General features: G+C 35.8%; 1 protein-coding gene across 7 annotated transcripts in view; it reads left to right on the plus strand.

Annotated features, from left to right (window-relative positions):
- The window catches only part of LOC125069924 (NPC intracellular cholesterol transporter 1), a 59,793-nt gene that overhangs the window by 27,487 nt on the left and 11,049 nt on the right, over nt 1–21,257 (plus strand). For 6 of the 7 annotated variants that reach the window (XM_047679544.1, XM_047679549.1, XM_047679545.1 and 3 more), the window contains exons 3-18: nt 12,428–12,644; nt 13,249–13,328; nt 13,809–14,021; nt 14,571–14,763; nt 16,003–16,065; nt 17,052–17,246; nt 17,585–17,866; nt 18,028–18,214; nt 18,290–18,455; nt 18,835–19,096; nt 19,274–19,475; nt 19,562–19,762; nt 19,840–20,008; nt 20,115–20,337; nt 20,528–20,665; nt 20,859–21,065. In XM_047679544.1, the coding sequence (XP_047535500.1) occupies nt 12,428–12,644; nt 13,249–13,328; nt 13,809–14,021; nt 14,571–14,763; nt 16,003–16,065; nt 17,052–17,246; nt 17,585–17,866; nt 18,028–18,214; nt 18,290–18,455; nt 18,835–19,096; nt 19,274–19,475; nt 19,562–19,762; nt 19,840–20,008; nt 20,115–20,337; nt 20,528–20,665; nt 20,859–21,065 (2,998 nt within the window). The remainder of the gene's footprint in view (nt 1–12,427; nt 12,645–13,248; nt 13,329–13,808; nt 14,022–14,570; nt 14,764–16,002; nt 16,066–17,051; nt 17,247–17,584; nt 17,867–18,027; nt 18,215–18,289; nt 18,456–18,834; nt 19,097–19,273; nt 19,476–19,561; nt 19,763–19,839; nt 20,009–20,114; nt 20,338–20,527; nt 20,666–20,858; nt 21,066–21,257) is intronic. The other variant, XM_047679546.1, reaches the window with a different exon arrangement.

Raw genomic sequence — 21,257 nt, forward strand, 5'->3', positions numbered from 1 at the left:
ATCTTTTAAACTATTTTTTAATTCGGTTTCTATCAATAAACGGAATGATTCAAGAGAAAGGTTTACATATAATCATATTATAGCAGAGAAAAGCCAAGAATTTCAACTTTCTAAGCAGAAAATAGATAGAACTTTTTCTTTTTATATTTTGAATATAAAAAGTTGTATGTACTGTAGATATTTTTATGATTTATTGTATCCGTGTGGTGCCGGGACGGGTACTAGTTTTTTTGTAACTGGATGTTTTATTCTTAAATAGATTTTTCAGAGTTTATGAACATTTTTATACGATTTTTTTGTTATAATTATGCACAGAACTAAACTTAATGTTTTCTTTGAAAGATAGATGTAAAAGACATGCTTCAAACCTAACTAGTTCGAAATATGGTAGAAATAGATAAATATTGTAGAATCATAATAGTAAAAAATTGCCATATAATTGGGTAAAGCCCTCTTTTACTCTTGGAAAGGCTTGGATAACATTATCCAATATATATGTTTAGGGTTCTTCACAATGTTTCCTAGAAACCCGTGCAAGAGATGAATTATAAAAATAGTAATAAGTACATGAAACCTCATTGGTTTTCGCTTGGGTATGAATTCGCAATCTTCGATCAATACGTGTTCTAGTCACTGGCCACATATGATATCGCCTCTTTACTCTAACTTAATAAAAAAAGACTAGTATATTATAGAAATTAATGCCAATAACAAACGCTTGTATTTGTGAGAATTCCTTTTAAAATAATTAAGTAAATCCTCGATTATCCTTTTTTTTCATACAACAATAGATTTTTTACTATTAAAATAATGAATACTGAATTACATCGTTCTAAAATTGTTATGTAATAAAAAATATTAATATAATAATAATAAGGTAAATTTTATATTTAATACCATCACAGATTGCTAAATAATAGATTCAAATTGTGTCTTCATGGTTTTTCAATCATAATAGCAGTATTTTATGCTAATTGTAATTGTTTTTTTTGGAATTTATTTGACTATGTATATTATGTATAATGCGATTATAATGTTTTTTTTTTTTAATGTGTTTGACCATGACACGACAATTATCTGACGGTTATTTTGGTTATTTTGTCATGATATATTTAATTTAAATTTTTGTGCATATTAAAATTATTACGCAATAATATACGTATAAAAATAGTTCTGCAGATTTGTTTATAATAATAACTCTTTAACATATTTTTTGTGATTCAGGACATAAACTCTTTTTACAGTTTAATATCTCCGATAATGTTGTTCACAATTGTATAATTAGCAAATACTTCCTGTTCTTATGATTTATTATTATTATTTGATACTGAAGCAAGCGGGTAACATTGAACATATTCCATGATAATTAAATTGAAAACTCCTAATTAACGTTGGGTACGCACTTACAGGCTAACTCAACATGTAGGTTATATTATGCCTGTGACCTTGTTTAGGTCCCAGACAACCACTATCAAATTTCATTACGATCTGTTCTGTGGCTAAGTCGCGTTGACGTAACGAACACAATGCCAGTGTCACTTTCGCATTTAAAATGAATGATTTAGTTTTAGTCCTGTCAGATTAATTGAAATATTTTATAGTAACAGATAGGTAGGCAGATAAAACTTTAGTGCACGCTATGGTATGTGTAAGGATATTTTTTTAGCTATATTTTAAGGCTACCTCAACTAATGAACCAACTGTCATATAACTAAAAAATAACTTAAATATTCTTTATTCAAGTAGGTTCATGAATCATAAAATTTGAATCGTTATATTAGTGTTGTGTTGAATTAAGTAAAAAGCTACCACCGGTTAGGAAAAGAAATTCTACCGAGAAAAACCGACAGCAAATACAGGAGTTACTCTTTTCCACCTTTTTTATCACATAGTATGTCAATAAAGTACAATTAAATTTATATTATAATTTAGTTATTTTTTAATAAGCTAAAAATAACTATTGAATCTTGTTATAGAAACAAATGCCGTGCCTCAGGAAGGATGTATTTGTGTAGTCGAAAACCAGGTTTTATTTTAGTTTACCTTTCCTCCTCATGTGATTATCTCTGTTTCATTCAAAGATTTATATGATTGTGAAGATATAGGTATATAATATTGTTTTAAATATACTGCGAAGCAACTGTAACTGTATCCACTTTATTAAAAACATCCTGAAGGGAGTCGCTAAAGGTGACCTTATGGATAGAGTTATTATATGTTTGGCATTTTGGTATGAAATATGATCACTGAGATCGTTTTAGGGGTCCGTAGCCAAATGGCAAAAAACGGAACCCTTATAGATTCGTCATGTCTGTCTGTGTGTCTGTCCGTCCGTATGTGACAGCCACTTTTTTAAGAATAGAATTAATGCATAATTACTGAAGCTTCATTTACACTAATTAAAACTGGCAGCTAAAAGTTAGTATTAAAAAAATTTAAATGTATGTCGTTGTCTTTAAACAGAACTAATTGCTTACTCAATATGCAAAGGCGACTTTCCTTTGAACATGAAGGACGTTACTGAGCATACGCGTCCAAACGTACGTGTTAAGTTTTATAATACAGCATCCATTATATTTAATGAAGTACTCGATATGAAATGTATGTTTTTATTTGATATTTGTATCGGCTCGAATTGCGTCGTATCGTTTAATTTTTTCATAGGGATAACAGAAGACGGCTACTAAATATACAGCCGAAAAAAGTTTTATTAAAGTCGACTCTAAATTTACAAATAATAATAAATAATATAAAAGAAACAAACAAATACATAATAGGAATTTTTATACATCTAGTTCTACTATAAAAAAATCAGTCAGTTCAGTTAGAAAGCCAGCTTAACATCAGCTATACTTAAGATCAGCGTAAAAAAATCTCCGTTTTTTCTAGAATGAAGAGTTTGGCGATGTCTGTTTTAAGCGGCACAACAAAACATCAAAGTTGATTGTTCGTCGAATTCACAAAGTTGGGAACCATTGCCTGTTTTTGCCGATGCGCTTGCAATAATTGAATCTAATTTGGCATTCACGATACTAAAGATTTTCCGCTTAATATTATTTTCGGTTTACGAATGGTGTAGGTACTATTAAAGTTTTCCTTTTAAGCAGTTTTGAATGTTTTTTTGAACTGAACTTGTTCCTGCTTCTTTTGGGTGTTGAATTGCTCTGCGGAGTTAGTTTTTTTTTTTGTTTCGATATTTATATTATTCTATATTTGATATGAAACGACTATGATGTTTCTATATACAAATAATTTTTAATACGAAATATAAATTTTCCTACCTTTTAAATTAATATAATGAATTCTAAAATTTATTAACAAAAACTTGAAGAAATATAAAATATGCTATACTTAATTATATAATTCAAGCTGAATACTATCGAATCAATGAAAAACTTAGACATTATAATGTTCTTTTATATATAAAAAGATTTTTTATCTTGTATCAAGCAAAAATTGTTTAATATTTTGAAATGACTTTTGAACCATTATATTCAGTGCGTTTCTGAGATGACAATACCTAAATATTACCATGCAATATAATTCACAGTAAAACATAGTGTGGCCTTGTCGGGTCGGCCGGGCCGGGTAATAGATGAATATTTCTTATCAATAATGAATTCTTGATAAATACGTTTTGTTCTCGTGGTGCTGATCAAAACTTGATGCTTCCAGTCCATCACGTTGACACGTCACTAGTCAGAGTTGTAGTTAAATGATAGTGTATGATTAACGATTTACTAATACTAATTGTTTTTATGGAATCGTTTTATTGTGAAGACAAAACAGATTCATGAAACATCAGTGTTCGATAAAAAATACAATATGCTTACGGCGTTTAAGATATGATTTAAGGCCTTATAAATGTTACTTACGGGTGTTCAGTGAAACAGTTATTTCTCTCTTTTTGTCATCACTGATTTGTTAATGGAAATAAGAAGATAGAGCATTGTTTAACTATTCAGCACCTAAACAACATTCATTAGTAAAAGTTATATTTGTTAATTATGACATACGAAAAATACAATAAATTATTTAATTATTTATTCTTTAGATTCTGTTATCTATTAATTCTAAAGAGAGGATCTGATCGATCAACGTACTAATGGAATATAATTTAAATAGATTTCAAATAACGCTATTAGTAACTATTATAATTAGCTTACAATTAAAATCTGTGCTTTTAAGCGATATCGTAGTCGATAATTTCGTAAAAATAAAATAAATAAATGTAAATATTGCTTACCTGTGATGACGTAACAAGGATATTGTTCTGTGGTAATTACTGCTTTGAAATGAAACTCCGAAAAATTTCGATATACATATGTAGCGACAATAACTGCAAAATTGTAAGCTATTACTTACTATCATGCAAAGTAAGCCATTGCTTGCAAAACTCGTCTAAATATAAGCTAAGCTTTACTGTTTATTTTATTGAGGTAGTAACACTTATCTAGTCTACCAACAAATAGTAATATATTAGAGTTTATACCACTGTACAAATATATTTGGATAACTTCTAGTGCTTAATATCTAGGGCATAATATCTTACTGAGTCCCATTGACTTTGTCATGTGTATTTAATGTGTATACCTATGGATGGGTATTGGTGAACACTTATCATCTAGTGGCCTATTTTCATAGCTGTCATTCAAAATCTAATAGAAAAAAAAATGATTACCTATGAAAAGTCGATGGTGCCGCATTCGAAATAAATGAACATAAATCATTTCAAGTATTCGCTCTGTTCAGTTCGATTCGATGTACTGTGTTGAATTTATAAGTGACACGCCGCCTAGACGTTAGGTTAGCAACATGTCTATGATAAAGTTCCGCGTTTGCAATTTACATTCACATATAAAATGTTTACTTTTTGCTTATATGAATTTTTTAGTATTGCCAACTTCCGCTCAGATTATCTGCATACATTGTATCGTGAAATATAAATATTTTGGAAGTGTTTAGGGATATAAAAGCTATTAGAGGTAAGAACTATTTCGGTTTAAACAGATAAACCATAATTAATGGCGGATGTTTTCGAATGTAGTAATGTTTCATAAAAAAAATGATGTAAATCTAATCGGATCATCATCTCATCTCTCAGCCGAAGGACGTACACTGCTGGACATAGGCTTCCCCCAAAGATCGCCACAACGACCGGTATGTGCAACCCGCAACCAGCGGCTTCCCGCGACCTTCACCAGGTCTAATCGGATACTCATTATGATAACTATGATGAACTAGATATAAATGAAATATTTACAATAGAAAGTGTCTAACAAGGATAGAGTGTGTGAGGGAATGAATACCATGCACGATACACCAATAATATCCAGACTACGTATCTTCTGTGAGCTTGTCGCCACTAAAGTTAAAATATTGAAAGTAAAAATGATTCTTTGTCCAACTATGAATAACGGTCTACCCTTAATCTTAACACTTAATACAATTGAAAAATTATTATTAAAATATTCAAACTAGTCCGTGTTGTTTCCCTGTCTAACGTTGAGAGTTTGACTGGCTTTATGCAATATACATGACTGCAATTTGATGCTAAAATATATTCGATATATACTTACATATAGGTAAATGGATAAGAAAATCGTTCCAAATCATATTATAAACAAACCTTATAAGTAGGAATATAAATTGTAATAATGTTTCAAAATCTTAACTAAAAAGTTCGTATACGAGTAAACTTATTGTTATATATGTAATAAATCGGTTAGGTATTCAATTGCTAAACGCTTTATTTATGTTCTCTTGTTAAATATATATACGTTTCCTGATTGTAATTGCTATTTCACGAGCATAATTAATATAGTATTTCAAAGCAGATTTTCAAATTAATCCACTTGCTTATATCTTCTCTGAACCAATTATATGAAAGAATCTGAAATTATATAAAATAATAATTGCATTTTAATATTCAGCATTAATACGAGGATTGGTCGTTTTAGTCACGCCACTGCACACGTCATCTTGTCATATACTTTATCTATTCGTCAGCTATACGAAACATTGTTATACTATAAAACGATTAAAGTATTCATGATTATCGAACAATTATATACGTAACATCTTTAAAATAAGAACTGGAATCCTTTGAACGTTTTATGTGCATGCGTGATCGTAAATAATTAAAAATAATATTGTATGAAAAGGTGAGTCTCGGTAAAGATTAACAAGGTATATTTATTATTGTAATTATCTTACTTATTATAGCAACACTGGCTGTTCTGATATAACAATACGGTTGAAGTTGGATCGAAATTCGATATCAATAAGGAGAATTGATCCTCAGTTACGATTTAAATGAGGTTTATATTTGTTAGGAATAGTCCAAGTTGCAAACTTACTATAACCGTTAAAAGTTAAAAATTTAAAAATTCCGCCTCTGGATGACAATCTTTAGTCAATAAAGTGATTTTGAAATGATTGCCGTACAGTTTGTATAGTTTTCGCATAGCTTTGTTTCGCTATAATAGCTACTTACGGTGATGTGTGTATTCTTTAATTGTTAAATTGAATTAGATAGTAATGCAGATGATGTCACATACAGCGTTAAGACATTTCACGGCAGTGATCAACGGTTTATTTTAATTTAGTTTTGTCGAATAATTACACAGAAAAAAAAATCTTTCTCAAACTCGTTTACAACAATCGAAGAGTTAGCTAGTTACATTTACATTACATTAGCAGCCTGTAAATTTTCCCACTGCTGGGCTAAGGCCTCCTCTCCCTTTGAGGAGAAGGTTTGGAGCATATTCCCACACGCTACTCCAATGCGGATTGGTGGCATACATATGTGGGAGAATTTCGTTGAAATTAGACACATGCAGGTTTCCTAACGATGTTTTCCTTCACCGCCGAGCACGAGATGAATTATAAACAAAAATTATGCACATGAAAATTCAGTGGTGCCTGCCTGGGTTTGAACCCGAAAACATCGGTTAAGACGCACGAATTCTAACCACTGGGCCGTTAGATAGTAAACAGATATGATATTGAAACAAAACATACTAATTATAATGTTAAAGCCACGGGTCTTAGAGAACAGAGAAAAGAGATAAAAAAGTCTCAATTGTTAAAATGATTATAATTTCGGTGGTTATTTATCTCAAACGAGGAAATCGGAATTAAATAGTAACGAATACGCGTTTTGGTATTTTCCGGTTTTATATTTCGAAATTATTCATTTTAAATTAGCAATTTGTATTATAATTATTCAGTTATTCATACTTTATAATAAAGTAATGTAATGTCATGTTACAGTCAAAATTACTTTAGCAACAGTTTTGACGAATGTCCGATTCCTATTTTAAAAAACGATTCGTTCCGCTTACGGATCATAGGATTATTTCCGAGGAAAATGTCAGGAATCCCAATGAAAAACGTTTCGTAAGTTTCGAAAACGGAACCACTCCAACTTTATCGGTTAAAGGTATTCATTAACGATTCGCTAGGAATAGAAATCGATCATATCGACAAGGTGCTAATAATATAGGGTTAGTTTAGATTCCGAGCGCCCCTCGGGAGAAGGAGAGGGTACCGGTATAAAACTTCCATAAAAATTAGCGCGCGAATCTGCAATTTTATCTAGAAATGGGAATAACATGACCTTCTGTTACTGAACTGTGATACCCTAACTGCAGTCAGACAGCCTTATGACAGATAATCGGTAAAAAGTAATTTTGATCGGGGCAGATGTCGACTGTAAAATATATATGTCGTCGATTATGAATAATAATTAGTAATTCAGTTGAGTCAAGTGATCGGAATCGTTTGAAGGGACAACTGTCACATTTTGAATTATTTCGAATCGGAAGCTAAATTTTATTATAAAGTTCGATACAGTGCGGGCCTTCCGAACGGGACCGTTGGTTCACGCAACTCTGATAGGTATAATATACCTACTTTATAATTTGAGATTGCTGATTACGTTCATAAAATACAAGAATTGTCATACTGTATCGTTGTGGTTAATTGCCTGAGTCCTACGCCATGAACCCGTTACCAGAAGCTCTTACGCCAGCTGATCTATCGCAGTCGCCTTCATATATGTATATAAATTGATTGAGTTATATGTCGACACGCTTAATTGCTGAAATTAAGAAATTTGATACGTACCTACTTGGACGAAATATAATGCTAAAATCGATTCAAACGATAATCATAGTAGTCTTTACCAAGAGAATCTGTTTTGACGATGTTCATACAACATTAAAACTGATACCAAAAAATGTAGTAGTAGTGCGCAATATCGCTGAGTTATTAGCAAATCTCATGAAATATGTAAATCTAAGGTTTGTTTATCTTTTTTCCTACTTCCATTGGCATAGGCTATATAGAATTATGTCCATGACGTATTTTACAAACAAATACATGATCACTATTAAGTATATTTTAATGAATTGCTTAACGACTGGTTCAGTAACTTTAGTAAAAATGTGTTTTTGGACCTCGATTCTTAGTCCTCTAATGATTCTTATTAAAATATATGTTAGTCAAAAATATTATTAAATCATCAAACCACAAAGCGTTATTCGTGTCATGACATTAAAGAAAACGGCCGAAACTCACTGTGTCTTGTGACGTATTCAAATAGACAACGTCGTGGATTTCATGATATTAGCCCACTACTCGTAAAGGCCATTAGGAAAAAACATAACGCGTTCTCTTGAACGCGTTACGTTAGCTGTTGCAACCACGATACGACGGGCAAGTTAAGTTAGGACTCCTCATTCCCTATTACACGTGCAATAATATATTTTTGGTCACCAGATGGTAGGTAGGTAGGTTTGCCAATGTCAATTTATGAAGTTTAAAGTGCTTTTTATATCGTCGTCGTCGTCACGTATTATAAGATGTTATGTTCGTTGTGCCTGTAGTTATTCTAGCTCCCTCACCCTTTAACCGGAACATATCAATACAAAGTATTACTGTTTGGTGGTATTCGTAAGTGGTCAGCGCTCAAGCGGTTCTTAACTAAGGCAACATCGGTAAAAGGCACTGTTAGTAATTTTATTTTCGTTTAGTAATATATTGTTATTAAATGTATCTTTCTCCGATAGGTATATGTGTTACTGTAAAAGCACGAGCTAAGGTAAATCTTAAGATTTTCCAGTAAAACCTAAGATTTACCGACATGAGTTGGTAAATTAAGTATTTATTATAAAGGGACGACTTTTTCGGACTTTTACCATTCCAACCTAACCTAACCTAACGTGTAAATCCTAAACTTTATCAAGTGAATGATGGTAAAAGTTCGAATCCCAAAGTTTTCTGGAAATTTACCATTCATAATCGGTAAATCTTAGGTTTACAGGAAAATCTTAAGATTTACCGTAGTTCGAGCTTTTACAGTAACATATATACACACTATATATTAATTAATCCGACGAATCGTTATATAAGATAAAATATACGTATGTGTTAGGGCAGCATATTATACGTATCATTTGTTTCTTTTTTTTTTTTAATATACTATGTTGTACTAGTTGGTCGTTAGCTGTTAGCCATAAAAAAGTAGCCTATGTCCTTCTTGGTGTTAGAGATTGCTTTATACCATCAAATTCACCTCATATGTGTTTGTGGTTTGGCCTTGAATTGTAACAGACGGAGAGACAGACAGAGATACTTTCGCATTTATAATACTAGTATAGATTTTTCATTATAATTATGTCGCACCCAGCTGACCTGCAGTGAATGTGGTCGTACATGCGCTGCAAAAATTGCCTATGTCAGTCGCTTGAGAACACACAACAGAATTCTCAATAGTTAGAGCCCAGTACGTGTGTCCGAATACAGTCGGGGTAGTATATATAGATTTTTCATATCAGCAAGTGAATCGTAAAAACGCTGATATGATCTTGTTAAACGTGAAGGCCGCTGACTAACACACATATTTTAATAATTAAATAAATGACTTCGGTCTTTTTTTTGGTTTTTTTTATATGATTAATAAATAAATTATATATTTAGAAGTAGATACCGAATATTAACCACGATAAAAATAATTACGAAGAAATTATGCCATATAGATTATACGACAGGTGTTCGTTATCATTATGACAGACATGTAAAAGCAAAATGTAATATGATAAGCGACTGGACGTAAAACATGATGACCGAGTGCCGAATTCTTAATCATTATCAGCCGATGGCTAACTACTTGGACCACTATTTGCCTCATATATTTGGTTGTAGAGCTTGGTATATTTCACTTTTATATATTCTACCGTCAAACAGCAGTAATTAGTATTGTTGTATTCCGGTTTTAAGGGTTTGTAAGCCATTGGAGGTAGAGCATAAGGGACGTTACATCTTAGTTCCCAAGATTATAGGCGCTTTGACGGTGTAAGGGTTAATACAGCATAAAGCATCAATATCGATAGGCGATCACCAATTACAACCAGGTGGTCAGGTCGCGAATATTTAGATAATATACATGGTACAATGCGAGGATTCGTTCGTCTGTGAGAAAAAAAATAGTCAAATATTTTATTTGGCGTACTATTTAAGACGGGCACAAATACATTTACATATCAGTCACGAGAAATAATTAGATGGTTGCAAGTCGTTGAGAAATATATTTGTTGGATAATTATTATCAAGCTTGAATTTACGAAGTAGGTTTTGTTTGTCGGCGTTGGCGGTGTATAATGAGCGAAGGTGATGATTTACCTGTTGGTAGGTTCTGTTTGGTAAATATTTCGGCTCACACATATCGTGTTTTAATCTGGTGTTGTACTAGTGAAATAAAATATAGTAAGGGCATGTAATCTATACTGAAAATACAAATGCGAAAGTAACTCCGCCTGTCTGTATGTCTGTTACTTTTTCACGCCTAAACTACTGAATCCATTTTGATGGTTATGAAGTGAGCTTCAACACCAAGAAAGGACTAACTAAACTGGCGACTAACCCCTAAAATTCGAGCGAAGCCGCAGACGACAAGTAGTGTAGTATACTATAAAATTAAGCGAAAAATATATTTATTAGAACACGAAAACATTGTAGAAAAGTTATTAGAGCTTATGAGCGTGTACTACGGGAGGCGATCTTATGAATAATTAGCTGTTTCTTCCAGAAAAAGTACTATAAAAGACCAGTGATACTTGATTCGTCTGGTTCGTAGCCATGACCTCGACTTTGTGATCGATAACACTAACAGTTTGCATAATTCTCTGTTCCAAATTGTTTTGGAATTCAGACAGAATTCGATTAGTACCCACAAATAGTCTTATCATTATGTGTGGAGCTGTTTATTTTAGATAAATTTTAAAATTCCGAGCAAAAATGCAATATTAAGAAAATAAACAAAATCCGCAATTCTGAATCTAAGAATATATTCTTAATGATAAATCTACATCGTACGGATGAAAGATTTTTTTTATATGCTTCCCGATCACATTGAAAAGAAAGAGAAAACATTTATAGTGTAACGGAATTGACGCCGTCGCAGCAAAAAAATCTACGAATGTGCCAATATAGGTTAGGTTAGGGTTTATTTATATGTCAAAAATTCTAAAAAAATCCTAACCTATATTAACGTTTTTTTCTGCTGCGGTGGCGTTACTACGTAGTGCCACATTAATTAAAATCATTTCAGTATTATATATAAAGATTACGAAATAATAAAAAAGGGTCATATTGATAAATTTTAGTCATATAATTTGATAATTCTGATGTTCAAGGAACATTGGATAATACGAGGTCACGTGTATATAATCACTGTCAGTGAAGACAAACGACATCTGTGTTAAATCGTTTGATAGCCTTCAGGTCACTTAATGTACATTACGATTAAGCCGCCCCAGACCCAAACAAGACTCGTCTTTATAGTCCACTGTTTTATCAGTTATCTTGGGCCTCGTGAATCACTTTTTATTTTTATTATGATTCATTTTATACATTCAATCTTAATCAGATAGTGAATAATTATTTTGAAAACATTAAGACTGTTACAAAGTCCGATGATTTTTCGATATAATTTATGTAATTTTAAGATTGCTTGTTTGAAGACTATTAAGAACTTTATTGTCTATAAAAAATGTTAAGTAACCTTTTAATGTCCCACTACTGGACAATGGACTCTCAATTTTGAAGAGTTTCGAGCTTACTCTACCGCGCATTTCGGGTAGGTGGTTATACGTTTTAAGATTCTGGATAGTTTCCTTCTAGTTTCAGCCGAGCATGATGAATTTAGTGCCTAAGTATATAATATAATAAAATTATTCTTATTCATAGGGGGAGGGGGGGATACTGACTAACATATTCATATATTTATAAAGCATAGGAGTGCCAATAGCACAAGAACATCGCTAGGTGGCTCACGTTCCCTTAAACTTCAAAGTTCTATCTAGTAATGCTTTTGATAATGTAACATTGCACACATTTACAAGATTTTTTTTCTATTTTACAGCCGATCATCAACAAGTATTGCCCAGATCTCGCAGCCGGGGGCCTTACTTGCTGCGACAGAGAGCAATTGCAGAACCTAAACGATAACATAATAAAAGCAGAGAATATTCTCTCAAGATGTCCGTCTTGCCTGGACAACTTCTACAAGCACATTTGCGCGATGACCTGCTCGCCGACGCAAAGCGACTTTTTGATGCCCAAACTAGAACAATTCAATTGTAAGTATCCATAATTCCATTCCGAACTGATTTTGACAGCCAAGAAACAATCGTAATGTTATCTGCTTCTACATTTATTAAAGACTTGCGACCCGCGTGTGTAAATTTAATAATAAGGAAAATTATATGATATAAATATAAATTATACTTTATGGTACGCGGAAATAATGTAGGTTTCCACCTATGAATTATTTTTTGGCTTTGATCATTAGCGCCGGTGATTACCCTCTACATATAAACAAACAAATTTTATCTCTTTATAATATTAGTGTAGATTGACTTCGTCTATCGATAACAACTTGGATCGGCAATGTATCACAGATGGTCCATCTCTTCCTTAGGCAGATTGGTAGATACGTAGCAGAAATTCCTCCAATTTCGATCGATAAAATCAAAAGTTGTGTTTGCAAGGGCTTGAACCCATCCTATTAGGATATCAGGGGCACTAGATACAATATCTAAGTATTGTGATGTCAAGAGGCGTTTACTGTCCCAGAAAGTCTTAGGATTCTGGTGTTTAAATCACTGGGCTTTACATCGATCATGATAGTTTTAAATGTTTTATTATTATTGTTAATTAACTCGTGTGTTGTTTTTATTCCAGCTACACACAAAAGGGTAGTGGAGCTCAGTTATCATCTAAGCGCGACGTACATGAACAACACGTACAGTTCATGCGCGAATGTAAGTAAACATTAAATTTAAATACTCAAATGGTCTGCAAATGGGTCCTCTGATGGTAAGTGATTACCATTGCTTATGGACAATGGCGCTGTAAGAAATATTAACCACCCCTTACGTCATACTACACCATTGCGCCTCTAAACCTGGGAGCTAAGATATTATGTCCCTTGTGCAGTTATTCTCTCACCCTTTTAAGCAGAAGACAACAATATGTTTAAAAAAAAAAAAAACTGATGAGTGGATACCCTAACTACAGAGGCGGTCTTGCACTTACTATTCTACTTCTCACATCATCTTAAATTTTACTTCCAAAGCTACACATAAAAGTTTTAAGACATTAAAAACTTAATTTTTTCACGAATCCATACCATACCATGGATTATTCAAGATTGAATATATGTCAAAATTGTTTATTTGTGTTTATTACTCCTGACATCGACTGTATATGTATTTTGATGAATTTAATTGTTTTTTTTTTAGGTCCAAATGCCATCTACAAACCAGCTCGCCATGGACCTCATGTGCGGCGACTACGGTTCCAGTTTCTGTACTCCACAGCACTGGTTCGATTATATGGGCGACAAGGATACGCCCGCCGTGCCGTTCCAGATTAATTACATCAGCGGAGATGAACCGGTCGATGGGTTCACGCCTTACAATCCACCAACCAAGCCTTGTAACGTCGGCTTGCCTGTTAGTCTTCAAAGTTTTATTTTACACTAGTGTTCGTCCAGTAGTCGAAAATAGACTATCATCAAAATTTTATAAAACATCTTAGTTTCATATTTCGAACATTCCTTTTTCTACTCTTATTTTTTTTTATTGACTTTTCAAATTTTTATTTGGTGGCTATTGACGTGTATATAGCTATCAAACAAAAAAGAATGAAAGAAATTTGTTGGACAAGAAGAGGAGAAAAGATTTTGAACAGTTTTGTCTTTGTACTATTTATTTATATTATGTTTATGATGTACGTTTCCTTCTCGTCTGCAATCTCTGGGATGAATTTCGCGAAAAAGGAACCAAAGGCAGCCCAAAAAGAACACTTCTTGATTTCACCTATGAGCGTGCACGATGCTAGTGATGACCGTCTCGTGATGGTATCAACTCATTTTCCGAGAGGATGTAATGTTAATGTGGCATGTTACCAAGGTGACACGCCAGATGTACCGCATAATTGACGCGACTACCTTAAGGCTGGCTCGTTTTTCCTCAAGTAGCAACAGTCCAACCGCTCCCCAGGGCCAGCCGGGCTGCTCGTGCCTGGACTGCCTGGAGTCGTGCCCCGCGCCGCCGCCCGCGCCGCCCGCGCCGCGCCCCTTCAGCATCCACGGCGCCGACGGGTACGCCGTCATCATGGCCATCGTCTTCCTCATCTTCACCACGCTGTTCCTCAGCGGCGTCTACTGCTGCAACCAGCAGGAGAACGTTGTCGGTTAGTCACGCCTGCGGTATACACATATGATTGACTGGAAATCTCTAAATGACAATTAAATACCACCAGAAATGAACTTGTAATGTTATTTACTTTGAAAATTGATATTACTAAATAACATAGTAAGAAATATTATGTCTTTTTATCCTCTATAAGTTCTAAAAGTATCTAAATGTGTAAAATGACTTATTTTTATTTAATGTCATTATAAAACATACATATTATGTTTATATACTTATATATAGATTATTTATTGTGCATTAACACCGATAACTTTTATTTATTTTATGCGACGTATACACATACAAAGTTATTTTAATCCGTAACACAGTATGAATTAGTAAAATTTATATGGTGATGGTTATTATGCTATTGTAGACATTGATATTAAACACTAATCACGCTCTTATTGTAATTTCAACTTGGGTAGCACTTACAAGGGAAGTACTACACTCACTGATATGTCAGTTTCGTACTGCGTCATATGTACGTAGAAGAAACAGTTATGCTCGTGCAACATGTTCGTATAGCCTGTTCCAATCAAACGAGGAGAAAGAAAAGTAAACAACTTTGACCTTGAATTGAAGCTATGTCATTGGTCGGTATATTGAATACTCGCCATTTTGAATCCCGATACAATTGTTATCGGATTTTTGAAAGTAAAATTAAAGTGGATATAAGTTGTTATGTGGAATAGTATTGTATTATTAATAAAGGTATATTAATTAAGAGCTATTTTTAGTACATAATACAGCAGAGCTATTTGTAAATCGTGTGTAATATATAAATTCAAGATTTTAATTTCTATTCCTTTGATTGGAATAGGTTATAAATGGATTTTATTTACTTGGTTTATTTTCCTTATATATCGTATACTAATGGAATAATTACACGACAGGACGAATATTATATTAAAAACAAAATATCCACAATTTGTACATGCAATTGGCTTAATTGAATAAATTCTAAAAATTAAGAGGAAAAAATAGTTACAATAAAAAAAGGAAAAAATATTAAAATAAAGAAATTAGAGAGAGCAGAGCTTCTTAGTCTTGGTGATAGCTATTAGTGTTCAATATTAAAGGATTAATAATATATTATATAATAACGACACAGACTCGATGGGCAAAGGTACTCGATTGCTGACAATAAAGATATTAATCAGTAAAAAACGATAAGCAATCCAGTACTGCGTGTCGGGTGTGTGGGTGGGTCTCTAACGTGGTGTGGGTGCGGCAGACTGGGCGGGCGGCGCGCGGCGTGGCGGGCCCGAGACCAGTCCGCTCCACAGCCATCGCTCCAGTACGTACATACCTCCATACTGTAAGATTACGGTAATAGAAAGTCTAATCCTTAGCATACTCGTGACGTACCTTGGCATGATGTGATCGGCCTTTAAATTCGTACTCTAAACCCGTTATTGGCGGTACAGCTTTATGCAAACGCTTCTGGGTAGGCACCACCCCTCATCAAATATTCTACACCCAAATATCAATATGTTGCTGTTTATTGCGTGAGTGAGCCAGTTTAACAACAGGCATATGGGAATTGACATCTTAGTTCTCAAGGTTGGGTGCACATTGAGGATGTAAGAGATGGTTAATACTTCTTACAATGCCAATGTAATTGAGTGGTCGCACTTACCCTTCGATGGTCCAGCTGCCTACCTCTTTTAATTTAAAAAAGGAAAAAGACGTGTCCCACTGTTGTTTCGATCCAGTCAGAAGGATCTGTAAGTCCAGAGCACAAGCACAGGGGACATTACAACTTGATCCTTGATGATGATGTCGGTAATCGTTAATGGTCACCTCGACCAATGAACACAGTACATACATGCCACCGTTTTAAAGTGTAGTCGGACCATTTTCTGGTTAACTGTCTATGCCTTACTGCGATTCCTACATGAAATGGTATAATTTAATCTGTAGTATTAAATAAATAAACAAAAAATAATGGGTTCGTTGTTGTGGTGCACTAATTATAATTTTTACACAAATGGTATTTAGAAATTGCATGTAATTATTATTTTCTTTACTTAAATACTTATGGCATATATTAACTGCATGGTGATATATTATGATATAGATTTTATTGTATATGTAATGTTCACGTATAATTTGTTTTCATATAGAATATATGTACATACATATAGTGTTTGATTTATCGGTGTAATTTTGATAATATTTTTTTTTGTATTTAACATGCTAGGATGAGATTTGAGTTTTTGTAGTATTTTTTTTCAATGATGCTTATATACCTTGATATTAATGTATCATGTTTGCAAACAGGCGTCGCTTCAGAAAACAATCAGGAAATGGCTACCAATCCAACATCAGTTGGTTGGTCTGCAGATCAGCCGGATGGTGCTGAGGACGCCACTTTCTTTGAGAAACTAGGCGCAGAGACTGAGACTAAATTGGAGGATTTCTTCCAGTGGTGGGGTTGTTTAATGGCGTCGAAACCTTGGATTGTCCTATTCCTGGGTATGTTTTAAAAGACAAATATTATTTACATCGAATATGTAAAATTAAGTGGACTGCCATAATCTAAAATGTTATTGGTTTTTATGATGTCCTTGAGAACATACTTTCCATATTATTCGCGTAAATCATATCTATGGAAGATTTACTAACTCTGTGTAATATGCTTTTACTGTTTGTTTAACTTAAATGTTTAATTTATAAATTTATAAATTTTGTGGGAATTTTAGTTGGAATAAGTTGTCGTTGCGAATTAACTAAGAATGGTTGAGTCGATGTAATATTTCAATATTTACGATATTTTACGGGCGAATATTTATTATATTATCTGTTATTTTCAGGTCTTTGTGTAATTGTCGCCCTCGGCCACGGTATAAGGTACATGCAAGTGACTACCAATCCGGTTGAACTGTGGGCAGCTCCGAACTCCCGTTCCCGTCTCGAGAAGAAATACTTCGACTCGCACTTCGAGCCTTTCTACAGGACTGAGATGTTGATCATCAGCTCGAAGGGCCTGCCCGATATAGAGTATAACTCGCCGAACGGTAACGTCATGTCGTTCGGTCCAGTATTTAACTCCACTTTCCTTTTGAAGGTCCTCGATTTACAAAATAGAATTATGGGTGAGTAAATATTTTATGTGGTTTAAAAAATGATTTATGTTTAATATACACTATATTCTCTGTCTTTGAGCAAAATTACTCATCATGACCAGTACAGTGTACGAGTGGTCCATTCTTATGTCCCACGACTTGACTTGAATGTCCGTTTCCAATTTTTCCAGCACTGGGCAACACGAGCCGCATCGAGGACATTTGCTTCGCGCCGATGTCATCCCCCTTCAGCGGGCCCGTGACGGCCGACAACTGCGCCGTGCAGTCCGTGTGGGGGTGGTGGGAGAACGACCCGGACCAGGTCACCGACTACCTCGAGGACAACCAGTACCTCGAGAAGATTCTCTCCTGCTCCAAGTGAGTACAGCGTACCAAGTGCGCGATGGCCGCGGTCGGCGTGGCACAGCCCTCTGACCCCTCGGCCCGTTGCAGGAACCCGTACAGCTGCCTGTCGGTATGGGGCGGGCCCGTGCTGCCGGGCGTGGCGCTGGGCGGCTTCCTGTCGCCGGCCGAGCCGCTCTCCAAGACCTCGCGCTTCCACCGCGCCACCGCGCTCATCCTCACCTTCCTCGTCAACAACCACCACGACAAGGAGAAGGTATAGACTTATATTATAACTCGAAAGAAATTGACCTGTATCGATAACATTATCTTCAGAAATTATAAACAATAAAATAGATTTATTAAACTATTACTAAATAATCCTAACGATTTTAATAACAATAAATAAGTAACATTACTCCAAGGACACGTTGTCCTTATAAATACTGTCTGTATTTGGAATTAATATAATCATATAATCGTATAATGATTGACATGCTACCATGCCCCAATGATTATTGTATTACTGTCCAAATTAAAACGGATCAGGTTTGATCCTCATTTAAGTTGTTTTTAATCAAATCATAAGTTACTGTTCTTACAAATATTTAAACATATTTTGTAGAAATTGTATAAGAAAAATAAAATATTTACAGCTGAAACCGGCTCTCGAATGGGAGGAGGAGTATATCAAATTCATGAAAAATTACACTGAAAACGAAATGCCCTCGTATATGGACATCGCTTACAGTTCAGAGAGATCAATCGAGGACGAGTTAGACAGAGAGTCGAAATCAGACATATCCACCATACTCGTGTCCTACTTCATTATGTTCGCGTACATCACGATATCTCTGGGGAGATTCACCACGTGCTCCAGGCTACTGATCGACAGCAAGATTACACTTGGTCTCGGAGGTGAGCCGTTTAATTCTGTTACAAGGGAAAAAATACTGTATAGTGTTATATGTATAATTTTGGCGTGTATCGTTTATTGTGACTAAATACTTATTATATAAATATTTTTTAAAATGTCTACAGACTTCACATCTATTTATACTATTTGAAAAATATCTATAACGCGACACGTTACAGGTGTGCTGATCGTGCTGGCGTCCGTGGTGTGTTCCATGGGCATCTTCGGATTCTGCGGCGTGGCGGCGACACTCATCATCGTCGAGGTCATCCCGTTCCTGGTGCTGGCGGTGGGCGTGGACAACATCTTCATCCTCGTGCAGACCAGCCAGCGAGAGCCGCGCCGACCCGACGAGACCGTGGCGCAGCACATCGGCAGGACGTGAGTGCCTCGCTCCAGCTTCGCCCCGAACCTCCCCTCGTAAAAACCGAGATATCGTTTGGCATAACGCGTGCGCGGCGCTGCAGGCTGGGGCAGGTGGGCCCGTCGATGTTCCTGACGTCGGTGTCGGAGTCGGTGTGCTTCTTCCTGGGCGCGCTGAGCGACATGCCGGCCGTGCGCGCCTTCGCGCTGTACGCCGGCGCCGCGCTGCTCGTGGACTTCCTGCTGCAGGTCACGTGCTTCGTGGCGCTGCTGGCGCTGGACACGCGCCGCCAGAACGACAACAGGTAGGCCGCTAGCGCTCAACGCGACGGAGTGGAGTGGCGCTCCACTCGCGGGAGGAGACTGACCGTCCGCGGCGCAGGTTCGACGTGCTGTGCTGCGCGGCGGGCACCAAGGCGGACGGCGCGGCGGCGGGCGAGGGCGCGCTGTTCAACCTGTTCCGCTACGTGTACGTGCCCTTCCTCATGAAGCGCGAGGTGCGCGCCTCCGTCATGATCATCTTCTTCGCCTGGCTCTGCTCGTCCGTCGCGGTGAGTCCCGTTTCGATTCTACCTCGATTTTATTAACAGTGTCGTCTTGGAAACGGAGTATTACGGTTGTGGTTGTGTGGACGTTAATTTAAATGGATTTTTTTAGGTGGCTCCGCACATAGACATAGGTCTCGACCAGGAGCTCTCCATGCCGCACGACAGCTTTCAACTGAAGTACTTCAAACATTTGAACCAATACTTAAATATTGGCCCGCCGGTGTACTTCGTTGTGATGGATGGATTAGATTATTCAGACCGAGACGTTCAGAATATGGTCTGCGGAACCAGATACTGTAGGACTGACAGTATTGCAATGCAACTGTATTCGGGTGAGTATGTTATATGTATTTAATTGCTTATTTAAAATTATTTTTCTATATAATTGTAATAATCTTCAAATGACATGGTTATAAAATGTCATATATAACGATATAGTTGTGCGTTTTTATCAATTTAAAATGAACTAGTTACAAAATGCAATATTAATTATTAATATAAGTCAAATAATTTTAATTTCAGCGTACCGTACACCGAACCTAACGTACATCGCTCAGCCACCGAACTCGTGGCTGGACGACTTCTTCGATTGGGCCGCATCGTCAGCCTGCTGCAAGTACTTCCCCTCAAACAGCAGCTTCTGTCCCAACGATTACTCAAGTAAGTCTTCGGGATAATATGGGAAATAAGGTTTTCACATGAGTCCCTTGAATGAATAACTTATATGTAAGTGTGTTTCATCACATAGCAATAGTATTTTCTCACTTAAAAAAAACAATATATAATCAAATTAATTGAGAGGGCTGGAGAGCTTAAACTTTATAACATTGTCTAATTACGCTTCGTCCCGCAGCGTCCCCACCGTGCCTCAAGTGCGCCATCCCGCTGGAGGGTCCGGAGCAGCGGCCCAGCTCCACCGACTTCCAGCACTACGTGCCCTTCTTCCTGCAGGACAACCCCGGGTTCTCCTGCGCCAAGGGCGGCCACGCCGCCTACTCGCACGCCGTCAACTACGTCAACAACCGCACGCACACCCGCATCGGCGCCACGTACTACCAGGGTATGCCATGCGTATACGCTACACTACTACTGATGACCCTGAGTCGCTTCGGGAAACCTATCCATTTGATAGCTACAGTTTCATAGTCAGGTTAAATACATCTTTCAGTGGGATAATGTCGTCCGGGCGATTTTGGTTACGGCTATCGAATCCAATCATGAGAAACCAACACAACTACACAGACATATTATA

This window comes from Vanessa atalanta, chromosome 16, assembly GCF_905147765.1.
Source record: "Vanessa atalanta chromosome 16, ilVanAtal1.2, whole genome shotgun sequence".
NCBI lineage: Eukaryota > Metazoa > Arthropoda > Insecta > Lepidoptera > Nymphalidae > Vanessa > Vanessa atalanta.